We start from the raw sequence: 14,146 nt of genomic DNA, 5'->3' as shown, positions 1-14,146 counted from the left end.
GAAGATCAAAGAGACTAGTTTCACTCAAAAGGTCACTATCTTTTAGATCTCTTTGAGGGATCTATGTGAAGATATAATAATCTCAAAATCAGAACCAGTCCAATTTATCAGAGAAATTAATAAACACTTTTTCACACAGATGACAGTCATAGAGCCTTGGAGTCATAGAGATGTACAACGTGGAAACAGATCCTTCGATTCAACTCGTCCATGCTGACCAGATATATTTACTAATCCTGTCCCATTTCCTATATCCCTCTAAACCTTTCCTATTCATGTACCCATCCAGATGCCTTTTAAATGTTGTAATTGTACCAGCCTCCACCACTTCCTCTGGCAGCTCATTCCATACACACACCACCCTCTATGTGAAAAAGTTGCCCCTTAGATCCCTTATTTATCTTTCCTGTAGTTGAAGTGAAGAACTTTCTTCCACAGGAAACAGCTTACACAAGCTCAGTAATAACCGTAAAACACAAAATGAATAGGTTGTGCTCAATTGAAAAGATGGAATCAAGGTGAGTAGGTGATGGTTAAATCTAAATCAGCCCTGATTGCATTGACTGGTGGATGAGTCGGTTAGGATTGTATTCACTGTTTAGAAGAAAGAGGAGGAATCTCATAGAAGCCTTAAGACCAAAAGACATAGGAACAGAAATTAAGCCATTCAGCCCATCGAGTCTGCTTCACCATTCCATCATGGCTGATAAGTTGCTTAACGCCTTTCTCCTGCTTTCTCCCCATACTCAAGTATCTATCTATCTATCTATCTACCTATCTATCTAAGTCTTAAATCTACTCAATGACCAGGCCTCCACAGCCTTCTGTGGCAATGATTCCCTACACTATGGCTGAAGAAGTTTCTCCTTACCTCCATTCTAAAAGGTTTTCCCTTTATTCTAAGGCTGTGCCCTTGGGTCTTAGTCTCTCCTACCAATGGAAACATCTTCCCAACATCTACTCTGTCCAGGCCATTCAGTATTCTATATGTTTCAATTAGGTCCCCCCTCATCCTTTTAAACTCCATCAAGAATAAATCCAGGGTCTTCAAACATTCCTCATATGTGAAGCAAAATATTTAAAATCCTAATAGGACTAGATTCTACATTCCAGTTTATAATTGATTTGTATCCAGTCAACTGGCGTACGTGCGAGAAATCAAAATGACACTGTACATGATTGTGTCATGCACCTTTATTAAATGCAATTGTTTGATGCAGAATTGTTTGTACCTGAGCTGGGAGAGACATAACCATGGGTCACAGTTTCAGGGTATGGGGTAAACTTTTCAGAACTGAGTTGAGGAGAAATTTCTTCATCTAAGGAGTGGTGAACCTGTGGTGTTCACTACCACAGAAAGCAATTGAGGGCAAAACATGTGTTTTCAAGAAGGAGGTATAGCTCTAATTGCAAAAAAGGATCAAGGGTATGGGGTGGTAGGGGGGAGAGCTGGTGAAGGCTGGGTTTAGAGTATTGAGCTTGATGATCAGCCATAATCATATTGAATGGGTGAGCAGACTCAAGGGGTCGAATGGCCTACTCCTGCTCCTAACCTCAGACTAGACAGACAAAATGACTTCTTTCTATGTTCCTGTTTATAATTGATTTGTATCCAGTAAACTGGCATACATGTGAGAAATCAAAATAAAACTGTACATGATTGTGTCATTCACCTTTATTAAGTGCAATTGCTTATAGTTGCCCAGGGCACGGCCATACTCGCCGAGCTGTGAGGGAATACTCGAGGCAAACATTCTGACTGAGCTAGGTGCCAGTGCTGTCTCACTGCTGAGCTCTGGGATAACCACAATGGCCATCCTGTATTGCAAATGCAGTACCTGACAAAGACCTTTACCATAGTGGAAGAATTTGATAGATTAAACATAGAGAAAATGTTTGTATTTGTCAAGAAGTCCCATAGTAAAAATCATAAATATAAGATTGGCACAAATAATTCTAATCAGGAATTCAAGGAGAATTTCTTAAACTGAGAAGGAGGCTAAAATGTGGAACATACTATTGAGGTAAATACAAACATATTGACATATAAATTAAGACTTCTGACCTTCTGACCTACCATATGTCTTTGTGCGATTAAATGCAAGTTTGCTACAATCCTTGATTTCTTTTAGTGAACTAGAGATGGTGGGGTTGCTCTTTGGAATGTTTCTTTCTCATTGAAGTGTACCTAATCTCTTTTTTTTAATCTATTGATTGGCTCCTTTACCTACTTTGCCAGTTCACTCTGTTTTCATGCTCTCAAGTTACTTTCGTTCAACTTTAAAATACTAGTCTTGGACCCATTCCCCTCTCGCTCAAACTGAATGTAAAATTCAATTGTATTATTATTATTATTATTGCTATTTACAGCTCCGTCACTATAAAATCATTCATAAGTCTCAAGCTGCAAAATATTATGTCCAGTATAACTTATTGGCCGGTTGCCTCTATAAAGTCCAGCCTGAACAAAACATCACAAAAGCATTTAATGATCTCCTCAAAACTACCTTTGTCCATTTGATTGCTCTAATGGGTTAACCTCCCCCCCCCTCCCCCCACAATTATTGGTCTACTTTCCATGTGATAACACTGTTTGGGGGTGCGAGTGCATCACACTGACTTCTGGATTTTATAATTTCTTATGGACAGCACAGTGGCTCAGTGGTTAGCACTGCTGCCTCACAGTGTCAAGGACAAAGAAACCAGCAGATGCTGGAATCCAAGGTAAACAGGCAGGAGGCTGGAAGAACACAGCAAGCCAGCAGCGTCAGGACGTGGAGAAGTCGCTCTTTCGGGTGTAATCCTTCTTCAGGACTGGGGGTGGATGTCAGGGGAGCTGTAGATAAAGGGGGAGGCAGGAGCAGGGTGGTGAAATGGGGATAGGTGAAGACACCCTCCTCTGTCTTGCCAAACTGGTCCTTACTCTTAAACAGTGTCAAGGACCCGTTTTCAATCCCACTCTCAGGCAATTGAATATGTGGAGTTTGCACGTTCTCCCTGTGTCTGTGAGGGTCTCCATTGGGTGCACTGGGTTCCTCCCACAGTCCAAAGGTATGCTGATCAGGTAGGTTGGCCATGGGAATTTGCCCAAAGTACCAGTGATGAGTAGGTTAGGTGGATTACTTGTGGGAAATGCTGAATTACAGGGAATAAGATTGGGAGGAGGCGTGGGTCTGGGTCCAATGTCCTTTGGAGGGTTGGTGTGGATTCGATGGGCTGAATGGTCTCCTTCTGCAGTGTAGGGATTTCTATAATTCATCGTTCCCCAAACCACTTCTATGGTCTGGTTCCTTGAACATATGACATCCCTCTCTGTTGGCCTAATACTATCACTATCACACAGACATATTCAGGTCCCAATCTACCACAAATAAAATGATGCTAGATAGTTGGACAGCTAGTTAAACACATGAGAGAATGAAATACTGACAGGATAAAATGAAGCGGGGTGGGATTATGGTTGTGTGGTGTGGGTTAGTTTACTGATTGACCTTTCTCTGTGTTGGATGTAACTCAGAAATAGGTGCAAACAACCAGAAGAAATTCACAATCCTCAGTGCAACAGAGGTTATCAGTAAGAGTGAGAGCAGAAATTATATTTAAATGGTGCTTTGTAAGGCTGTGCGAGGTGTGCAACCATTGATTAATAGCATTCAGGCATGTGTAGGCTTGGTATGTTCATCAGGGGAGATGAAGAGTAATAGGGTAGGGGAATGGGTCGGGGGGGTTACTCCTCGGAGGGTCGGTGTGGACTAGTTGGGCCTGTTTCTACACTGTAGGGACTCTATGATTCTATGAAAACATTTAGGTGAGGTCAGCTGGGTGTGATTGAAAATATTTGTATTCTTGACTCACTTTTAGTTGCAAAATAAAATCCAACTCACATTGATTCCAAAATCCTGTGAAACTGGTTTCGAGTTAGAATCGGAGTAGAGTTCAACAACTTTCAGATCTGATCACTGCTGTCATTTTGTTCAGACTTCAGTTATTTCTGATTCTGCTGTTGGAATTTATCCTTCCTCTAGACTGGACTTTGGTTTCTTAATTTGTTCCGTCATTTTAATTATATTTAATCACAGACCTGACCTTTCCTTACATTCCATCCTCCTGTCTTGCCTGTATTTCCTTTCTCTGTACTCGTTTAACTCCTATGTTTGATAATTCATTCATGGGATGTGGGTGTGTCACTGGATAGGCCTGCATTTATAACCCAATTCTCATCGCTCTGGTGAAGTCGGGGTGAGCCGTTTGAACTGATGGAGTGATGGGGTGTTCCATTGTCACCTTTTGCCTCTTCAAAGCCTTACAGGAACGTAATTGATCTGAACATTAACTCTGTATCCCCCCCATGGATGCTGCCTGTGTATCTGCTGAGCATTTCCAAGGTCTTATGTACCCATTTCAGATTTCTGTCCGACTCTTTGGTTCTATGTTCATGTAAGGATTCCTCGTTTTGATCACCAAGCTCTACAGTGGTAAGAGCTGAAAATGTGTTGCTGGAAAAGCGCAGCAGGTCAGGCAGCATCCAAAGAGCAGGAGAGTCGAATTTTCGGGCATGAAGAAGGGCTCATGCCCGAAATGTCGACTCTCCTGCTCCTTGGATGCTGCCTGACCTGCTGCGCTTTTCCAGCAACACATTTTCAGCTCTGATCTCCAGCATCTGCAGTCCTCACTTTCTCTACAGTGGTAACGTCACTGGACTAGCTACCCAGAGACTGAGGCTAAGTCTCTGGAACCATGAGTTCAGGACTCATCACAACAGCTGATGGCATTGAAATTCAGTGAATGAAACCTTGAATTGAGGGTTCTTGTAGCACAGTGGTAGTGTCCCAACCTCTGAGTTAGGAGAGTTACATTCAAGCACCAGCTGGTCCAGAAGTTTGTCGCAACATTTCTGAACATATTGTTAGGAAAATCTTGAACTGAAAGCTAGTCTCAGTAATAGTGACCATTGATTGTTACAAAAACCCAATCACTCTACATAGACTTTATAGACACGACCAAGGCTTGGGAACGTTATGCTGACAATACAGAGAAGTTCATCAACGTCCACTTGTCAACTCCATGTCAAGATGTCAATAATGGTCCTCACCCTTGATAGTAATTCGACAGAATCCTTTGAGGTCAAGCAGGGATGCGTCATTGGACCCATTCTTTCCTCCATCTTCACTGGCACCATTTCTTCCCTTGTCAACAACAAGCTCCCCAGTGGGTCTAGGCTTTATGACAGGATGAATGCAAAACATTTCTAACTCAACTGGTCAGAACCCGAGAACAATCAACACCGACCTCACTTGTACACCTTCAGTCTGTGGATGATGGTGTCATCTCTGTTCTCTCGAATAAGGATCTTTGAGCCTCGCATTAATGCCTTTATGGAAACATTCTGAAGAATTGGTCTCAGCTTCAACCTCGGCCAGTTCATCTCTCCATTAAGATCCATGGAGAAATCCTCCCAAACGTTTGAACATTTCTCCTGTGTGGGAAGCTACCTCTCATCTGAGGATCACATTGATATGAAGGTTCAACAATACATCCAATCTGTGAGCATTGTTTTTGGATGCCTAAGGATGACTGTGACAACCATGCTGATACCAAGACCCTTGTACAAAAGGCTGTCATCCTTCTGACTCTTCTATATGGCTCTGAAACTTAGACTACATACAGACTCCACCTCAAGGCCTTCAAGATATTCCATCAATGTTGTCTGAGAGAGATTCTATGCCTCAGCTCAGAGGACAGATGTACTAACATCTGCAACCTTGCAGCAGCTAATAGCATCAGCATTTGGGCCATGAACTCAACTCTGCTGGGCTGGCCTTGTGTTGAAAATGCCTGAGTTCTGACTGCCAAAGCAAATCCTCTTCACCCAGCTCAAGGAAGGCACTCAAACGAGAGGAGGACAAAGGAAGTGTTTCAAAGACTCCCTGAAGGCTTCCCTCAGGAAATGCAACATCAATGTCAATGCAAGGGAGATGCTTGTTCAGAAGAAACCAACTTGTAGGAAGCTGTTATATGAAGGGATACAATTCTTTGAGTATACCCATTGGTAAGACGAATGCGGAAAAGGAATTGGAGAAAAGACTGGCAACAATCTCAAGTCCAGGGACCAATTCCACCTGGAAACACCTGGCGAACACCTGCGGTGGGAGACCTGGCTCTAGGATCAGGCTCATCAGTCACACAAGGACCCACAGAACATATTCATACTCATTAGTGAGTGACTGCCAATGAGCGTCCTACTTCTGAGTCAGGAGTTTGGGGTCTAGCTTCCATTGGCAGAGGTCTGTAATAACATCTCTGAATAGGTTGATTTGGAAAATATTAATTTTTGAATTCAAAACAATGTCAGTTATAGTGAACATTGATTGTCACAGAAACACATTTGGTTCACTAATGTTATTTAGGTTGGAAATCTGCCTTCCTTCACTTGGTCTAGACTACCTGTGACTCTCAGCAAGGTGTTAAGACTCTTAATCTCCCTCTAATATGGTCCAGCCAGTCACTCAACTTGAGGGACATTAGCAATGTCTGTCAACGGAGGGGAGGAGGTGGGATTGAATAGATGTATGATCATTGACTTCTGCACTGGGTTAGGGAGGAGAGATAACTTCAGCCAATGATCCTGATCATATTTTAGCAATACCCTGTTCACACATGAAGAGTGGTTCCTTGCAAAGACACAGATGGACTCTGGACATTCATAGAGCAGGATCCCATCTTCAACCACTTCAGGTTTAAGATTTTGAGCAAGAGATGCAGGGGGAATATGAGGAAGGACCTTCAAATGTTTAGAGTGGCAATGATGTGGAGCAAGGATGGTGAAAATGACAATGATCAATGGTTTCCAAAGGAAATTGGATGAGCACTTGAAGGACATAAACTTAGAAGACCATGAAGAGAGATGAAGAGATGGGACTGACCTCCTACAGAGAGTTAGTATGGATCTGATGGCTGACGGGTCTCCTGTAGCATCACGACTCTGTAGTTCTAAAAGGTGAATAACTGAACTTCTATGTGGCATTTCAAATTTGCCTTTTGAATTGTGCCATTAAGCCGAACACGGCAAAACATCCCCTAATCTGCTATTGGTGTTCAATGACTGCAGTAAGATGACACTATTAGGAACAGTGCCCTGCAATAATTCATAAAGCAAGGCTTCATAATTTAGAGCTGCTTATTCTGCTGTTCTGTTAGCCTCCAGTTAATACACAAATGTTAATCATCCACGGGGGTGCAGGAAGAAGGAATGGCAATTATCGGGCCCGATGTTAAGATGTGACTACTTACTCAAGTTGATAACTTAAAACTTGAGATGGTCCTTTCAAAATGCCCCACCTTATGCAGAGATCCTCTGAGAAACATTTAGTTGTCTTACCGACAAAATATATTCCAACGACAATTGCAGAGAAGATGGTGACTGCACAAAGGAGAACTAGGATCCTCTTGGTTGCACGGGGTGGTCGTCTGCGAGGTCCTAAAGGAACAAGATGACAAATGGATTGAATGTAACCATCCCCCTCTTCAGCAGGAAATCTGTCTATCACTAACTCCCGTTGGATAGACAATAACCTGTACTTCTAGAGAGAGGTCTTAATGCTGAAAACTTCTCAAAATACTTCACAGCAATAAATTTGGATCACATACGAAATACTAAAAATGGTAAGTTTGATTAAAGACACGAATCCTACAAAGCATCTCAGAGGAGAGAGTGAGGTAGAGATGAAGGAGAGGAATTTCAGTACCTTGTGCGTAGGACTAATAAGGCATAGCCGGCATCACTGACTGATTAAAGAGACACATGTTGTGAGCACAGCATGCTGAGGAACATCAGGTCACCTTGCCTTGGTTCTCAGCTCTCTCTATTAACTGGTGTGTTTCCTTACTTCATGTTCTGGGTCTTTGTAGTCTAGTTATAGACATCAATCATTGTGCTTAGTAAGACCTCCATCATCATTGGATCATGGGATGGTAGAAGAGAAATAAATAGACATTAGTCTTCCATCTTCCAGCAATTCCTTCATTGCTTATCTACTCATGAGCAAGAGTTTATGAATTATAAAGATTTTTATGTTTATAGGCATCATAGAACATAGAGTTGTTAAGACTTGAGATTGAACAGATGTATAAAATGCTTTCATAGTTCCTGGATCATTCAGTGTCATAACAAGCTGCATCTAGTTGGTGTCTTTTATGTTGTAAAATATCCCAAACACCTGCTCGGGAGTTATTTTTGACACTCAGACTTTAAAGCAGATTTTAAGACTGGTGATCGGAAATCTACTGCCTGGAAATGTGTTGGTAATAGGTTCAAATGAGGCCTTACTGAAATTCTGAAATACTTTGTGGCATTTCAATTTTTGTCTTTTGAATTGCACCATAAAGCCAAACACGGCAAAACATCCTCTAATCTGCTATTGATGTTCAATGACTGCAGTAAGTTGACACTATTAGGAAATGTGCCCTGCAATAACTCATAAAGCAAGGCTTCATAATTTAGAGCTGCTTGTTCTGTTGTTCGGTTAATACACCAGTGTTAATGATCCACGGGGGTGCAGGAAGACGGAATGGCATTGGATGTTTACGTTGGAGAGTAATGCTGTGCAGGGATATGGTCAAAAGGCAAGATATTGACACAAGACAATAGAGTTAGTACTGGCAGGATGGGCTGAATGGCCTCATTCTGCACTGTAGTAATTGTGTATGAGTGCTTTTCCAGACTTACTGAATCTCCTACGCCAACGCCTACGACGCACAGCTTCAGAGGGGCCCTCTGCTATTGATGCCTCTAACAAAGGTACAGCCTGGGGTTCAGTCGGTTTCGTAGTGAGATAAGAGTCTTCCTTTGAAGCCGGTTTTGTCAATTCAGATCCCAGACTGGAGTCTTGCACAGGCAGCTCAGGTGCTTCCAATTTTGACTCTGCTAAAAGGGGCACACCCACCGCCTGGAGCTCAATGCATTTGGAGCTCTGAGTGCAGTCTTCTGAAATCTGTGCTGGTGATGTATCAATGGCTGTTGCTTTTACTAAAGGTATAATCTCTCCCTGGGGTTCGGCGGTTTGCATGGTCTCAGAAGGTTCAACGTTCAAATTCTGTAATATTGAAAATTACTCATCAAAGATAGCAGGAGTATATATAAAGCAAGGCCAGAAGTCACACAATGCCAGGTTATAGTCCAACAGGTTTAATTGAAATCACAAGCTTGTCATGTGACTTCTGACCTTGTCCATCCAGTCCAACACTGGCACCTCCACATCATTATTTAAAGCAGTTTAACAATAACATTTTACATTTGTATAGAAGCCATAAAGTTTCTCCACAGAAGTATTAACATTCTGTTACCAAGCCATATGAGGACAGCTGACCAAAAGTTGGCCAAAACAATTGATTGTAAAGACATATTGAAGGAGGGGAGAGAGGCAGACAGGTGAAGAAGCTTAGGGATAGACCTTCAGAGCTTAGATCTCAACAACCAATGATAAGACAGTCAAAAAGCTGGCAATAAACACAACTCTAGATTTGGAGGGCCACAGCCATCCCAGGGAATTTCTGAGGACATTAAATTTCAAAGCTTTACTTCAGAACCAATAATATTCAATCAAAGTATTGTGTCTGATGTAAATTCCTGCATTAATATTTCCCATTCAACTTTACCATGTCAGCTGTTACAATGTTAAAAATCACACAACACCAGGTGTGACAACCACCTGATGAAGGAGCAATACTCCAAAAGCTGGTGCTTCCAATTAAACCTGTTGGACTATAACCTGGTGTTGTGTGATTTTTGACTTTGTCCACCCCAGTCCAACACTGGCATCTCTAAATCATAGCTGTTACAATGTAATTGTTGTGGTTCTGTTCGCCGAGCTGGGAGTTTTTGTTGCAAACGTTTCGTCCCCTTTCTAGGTGACATCTTCAGTGCTTGAGAGCCTCCTGTGAAGCGCTTCTGTGCTGATTCCTCCGGCATTTATACTGGTTTGAATCTGCCGCTTTCGGTTGTCAGTTGCTGTCCGCTGCAGTGGTCGGTATATAGGGTCTAGTTCGATGTGTCCGTTGATAGAATTCGCGGATGAGTGCCATGCCTCTAGGAATTCCCTGGCTGTTCTCTGTTTGGCCTGCCCTATAATAGTGGTGTTGTCACTAGAAAGGGGACGAAACGTTTGCAACAAAAACTCCCAGCTCGGCGAACAGAACCACAACAACGAGCACCCGAGCTACAAATCTTCTCACAAAATGTAATTGTTGGCGTTGGCCACTAGTTGGCTCTATCAAGTGAGTGTCTCTGAATGCAATTGCCATCCTTTGTGTTGAAACAAACTGAACTTTACAAAGGGACTATGAGCATTGCCAAAAGGTAATTATAAACTTTGGCTGTGGGTACAAGCTTCAGATCCTTCAGCAAAAATCCAAATTGACATTTCTGTGCAGTTCTGAGTTGAAGATGCTACCATATGGTGTTAACTCCAGGTACTGGCAGCCTGTAAGCTAAATGTTAAACAGTCCAGTGGTACTACTGTGGGAGATTTCAAGACCGGGGACACATTTTTAAGGTGAGAGGGGAGAGATTTAAAAAAGACACGAGGGGCACATTTTTTAACACAGAGAGTGTTTCGCATGTGGAATGAACTTCCTGAGGAAGTGGTGGATGTGGGTAGAGTCATAGGGATATCTTCGAGTAAAAAATGAGGTCTGCAGATGCTGGAGATCACAGCTGAAAATGTGTTGCTGGTCAAAGCACAGCAGGCCAGGCAGCATCTCAGGAATGGGCTTATGCTCGAAACGTCGAATTCCCTATTCCTGAGATGCTGCCTGGCCTGCTGTGCTTTGACCAGCAACACATTTTCAGAGTCATAGGGATGTTTAGCACAGAAACAGAGCCGTTGGTCTAACTTGTTCATGCCGATCAGAAATCCCATCCCAATCTAGTCTCATTTGCCAGCACCCACCCCATATCCCTCCAAACCCTTCCTATCCATATACCCATCCAGATGCCTTTTAAATGTTGCAATTGTACCAGCCTCCACCATTTCATCTGGCAGCTCATTCCACACACGCACCACCCTCTGCATGAAAACGTTTTCCTTTATGTCTCTTTATATCTTTCCCCTCTCGCCCTAAACCGTTGCCCTGTAGTTCTGCACTTCCCCACCCCAGGGAAAAGACTGTCAAGTTATCCTATCCATGCCCCTCATGATTTTATAAACTTCTATAAGGTCACCCCTCAGTCACTGATGCTCCAGGGAAAACAGCCCCAGCCTATTCAACCTCTCTTTATAGCTCAAATTCTCCAACCCTGGCAACATCCTTGTAAATCTTTTCTGAACCCTTTCAAGTTTCACAACATCTTTCCAATAGGAAGGAGGCCAGAATTGCACGCAATATTCCAACAGTGGTCTAACCAATATCCTCCACAACATGACCTCCCAACCCCTGTACTCAATACTCTGGCCAATAAAGGAAAGCATACCAAATGCCTTCCTCACTATCCTATCTGCCTGTGACTCCACTTTCAAGGAGCTATGAACCTGCACTCCAAGGTCACTTTGTTCAGCAACACTCCCTAGGACTTTACCATTAAGTGTATAAGTCCTGCTAAGATTTGCTTTCCCAAAATGGAGCACCTTGAATTTATCTAAATTAAACTCCATCTGCCACTTCTCACCCCTATGGCCCATCTGACCACGATCCTGTTGTAATCTGAGGTAACCTTCTTCGCTGTCCACTATACCTCCAATTTTGGCATCATCTGCAAACTTATCAACTACACCTCTTATGATCACATCCAAATCATTTCTGTAAATTATAAAAAGTAGTGAACCCAGCAACGATCCTTGTGGCACTCCACTGGTCACAGGCCTCGACCACCACCCTCTGTCTTCCACCTTTGAGCCAGTTCTGTAGAATTGCAATGTTTAAAAGACATTTGAATAGATAAATGAATAGGAAAGGTATGGAGGGATATGGGCCAGGAGTGGGTAGGTAGGATTAGTTTAGTTTAGCATTTGTTTGGCATGGACTGGCTAGACTAAAACAGACAAATTGGTCATTATCACATTGTTGTTATTTAGAGTTTGCAATGTGGAAATTGGCTGGGACATTTTCAAGAAACTCAGCAGGTCTGGCAGTGTCTGTGGAGAGAAAGTGGAGTTAATGTTTTCAGAACTCTGAACAAGGTCAGAAGTCGGGATGTTTGCCCATGATTGCAAAATATTTAGCACCATTTGTAACTCCTCAAATATTGAAGCAATCCATGTTAAAATGCAACAAGCTCTAGACAATATCCAAGCTTGGGCTAACAAGTAGCAAGTAGCATCCCAACACAGAAATGTCAGGCAATGATCATCTCCGATAAGAGACAATCTAACCACCACTCCTTGACATTCAGTGGGGTTACCTTACTGATCCCACACTGTCAACATCCTAGGGCTTACCATTGACCAAATACTGAACTAGACTTACAACATAAACATAATGGCTACTAGAGACTAGGAATACAGTGGTGAGTAACTCACCTCTTGACTCCCCCAAAGCATGTCCACCATCTACAAGGCACAAGTCAAGAAGGTGATGGAATACTCCCCACTTGCCTGGATGAGTGCAGCTCCAACAACACTCACGAGGCTTGACCCATCCAGGACAAAGCAGCCCACTTGATTTGGCACCACATCCACAAATATCCACTCCCTTCACCACCAATGTTCAGTAGCAGCAGCATCTACAATTCATAAGATACACTGCAGAAATTCACCAAAGATCCTCAGATGGCATCTTCCAAACCCAATAATACTTATGTTGAAAATGTGTTGCTGGAAAAGCGCAGCAGGTCAGGCAGCATCCAAGGAGCAGGAGAATCAACGTTACGGGCATGAGCCCTTCTTCTCCTGCTCCTTGGATGCTGCCTGACCTGCTGCACTTTTCCAGCAACACATTTTCAGCTCTGATTTCCAGCATCTGCAGTCCTCACTTTCTCTATGAATACTTATATCTAGAAGGACAAGGACAGCAGATACCTGGGAGCACGACGACTTGTAAGTTTTTCTCTGAGCCATTCACAATCCTGACTTACAATATATTGCCATTCCTTCACTTTTGCTGGGTCAAACTCCTAGAATAGTGGGCGGCACGGTGGCACAGTGGTTAGCACTGCTGCCTCACAGCGCCTGTAGACCCGGGGTTCAATTCCCGACTCAGGCGACTGACTGTGTGGAGTTTGCACGTTCTCCCCGTGTCTGCGTGGGTTTCCTCCGGGTGCTCCGGTTTCCTCCCACAGTCTAAAGATGTGCGGGTCAGGTGAATTGGCCAAGCTAAATTGCCCGTAGTGTTAGGTAAGGGATAAATGTAGGGGTATGGGTGGGTTGCGCTTCGGCGGGTCGGTGTGGACTTGTTGGGCCGAAGGGCCTGTTTCCACACTGTAAGTCTAATCTAATCTAATCTAATTTCCTCCATAAGGGCATTGTGGGTTTATCTAAAGCACGTGGACTGCAGTGGTACAAAATGGCAGCTCACCAAAACACCTTCCTAAGGATAATTAGGGATAGGTAGTAAATGCTGACAGCGTGTGATGCCCAGATCGAAAGAGTGAACAAAAATGATGTCTTTCCCTAAAGAAAAATGAATGAACTGGGTGGGTTTTTGTGACAATTGATGATCATTCCATGGTCACCATGACTATAACAAGCTTACAATTTCAGGTATTGGAAAATGAATTAGCAGAATTTAAAAATACTGCGATAGGATTAAACCTAAGTCTCCAGAACCATAATCTGGGCCATTCCATGGCATTGTTGTGGTTCTGTTCGCCGAGCTGGGAATTTGTGTTGCATACGTTTCGTCCCCTGTATAGGTGACATCCTCAGTGCTTAGGAGCCTCCCGTGAAGGGCTTCTGTGATGTTTCCTCTGGCATTTATAGTGGTTTGTCTCTGCCGCTTCTGGTTGTCAGTTCCAGCTGTCCGCTGCAGTGGTCGGTATATTGGGTCCAGGTCGATGTGCTTATTGATTGAATCTGTGGATGAGTGCCATGCCTCTAGGAATTCCCTGGCTGTTCTCTGTTTGGCTTGTCCTATAATAGTAGTATTGTCCCCAGTCATCCACATATCTGACCCAGAGTTTGGGTTGAATTTGCGGTAAGACTGTTTGTTCTAATCT

The 14,146-nt window shown here is 43.1% G+C and overlaps 1 protein-coding gene across 2 annotated transcripts in view; it reads right to left on the bottom strand.

The window, feature by feature from the left end:
* The window catches only part of LOC132829627 (transmembrane protease serine 5-like), a 46,013-nt gene that overhangs the window by 28,373 nt on the left and 3,494 nt on the right, over positions 1–14,146 (bottom strand). For both annotated transcript variants that reach the window (XM_060846941.1, XM_060846943.1), the window contains exons 2-3: positions 8,726–9,092; positions 7,379–7,477 (exon numbers count right to left, since the gene is read on the bottom strand). In XM_060846941.1, the coding sequence (XP_060702924.1) occupies positions 7,379–7,477; positions 8,726–9,092 (466 nt within the window). The remainder of the gene's footprint in view (positions 1–7,378; positions 7,478–8,725; positions 9,093–14,146) is intronic.

This window comes from Hemiscyllium ocellatum, chromosome 29 (assembly GCF_020745735.1).
Source record: "Hemiscyllium ocellatum isolate sHemOce1 chromosome 29, sHemOce1.pat.X.cur, whole genome shotgun sequence".
In the NCBI taxonomy this organism is placed as follows: domain Eukaryota; kingdom Metazoa; phylum Chordata; class Chondrichthyes; order Orectolobiformes; family Hemiscylliidae; genus Hemiscyllium; species Hemiscyllium ocellatum.
This window is presented reverse-complemented; position numbering and strand designations above follow the sequence as displayed.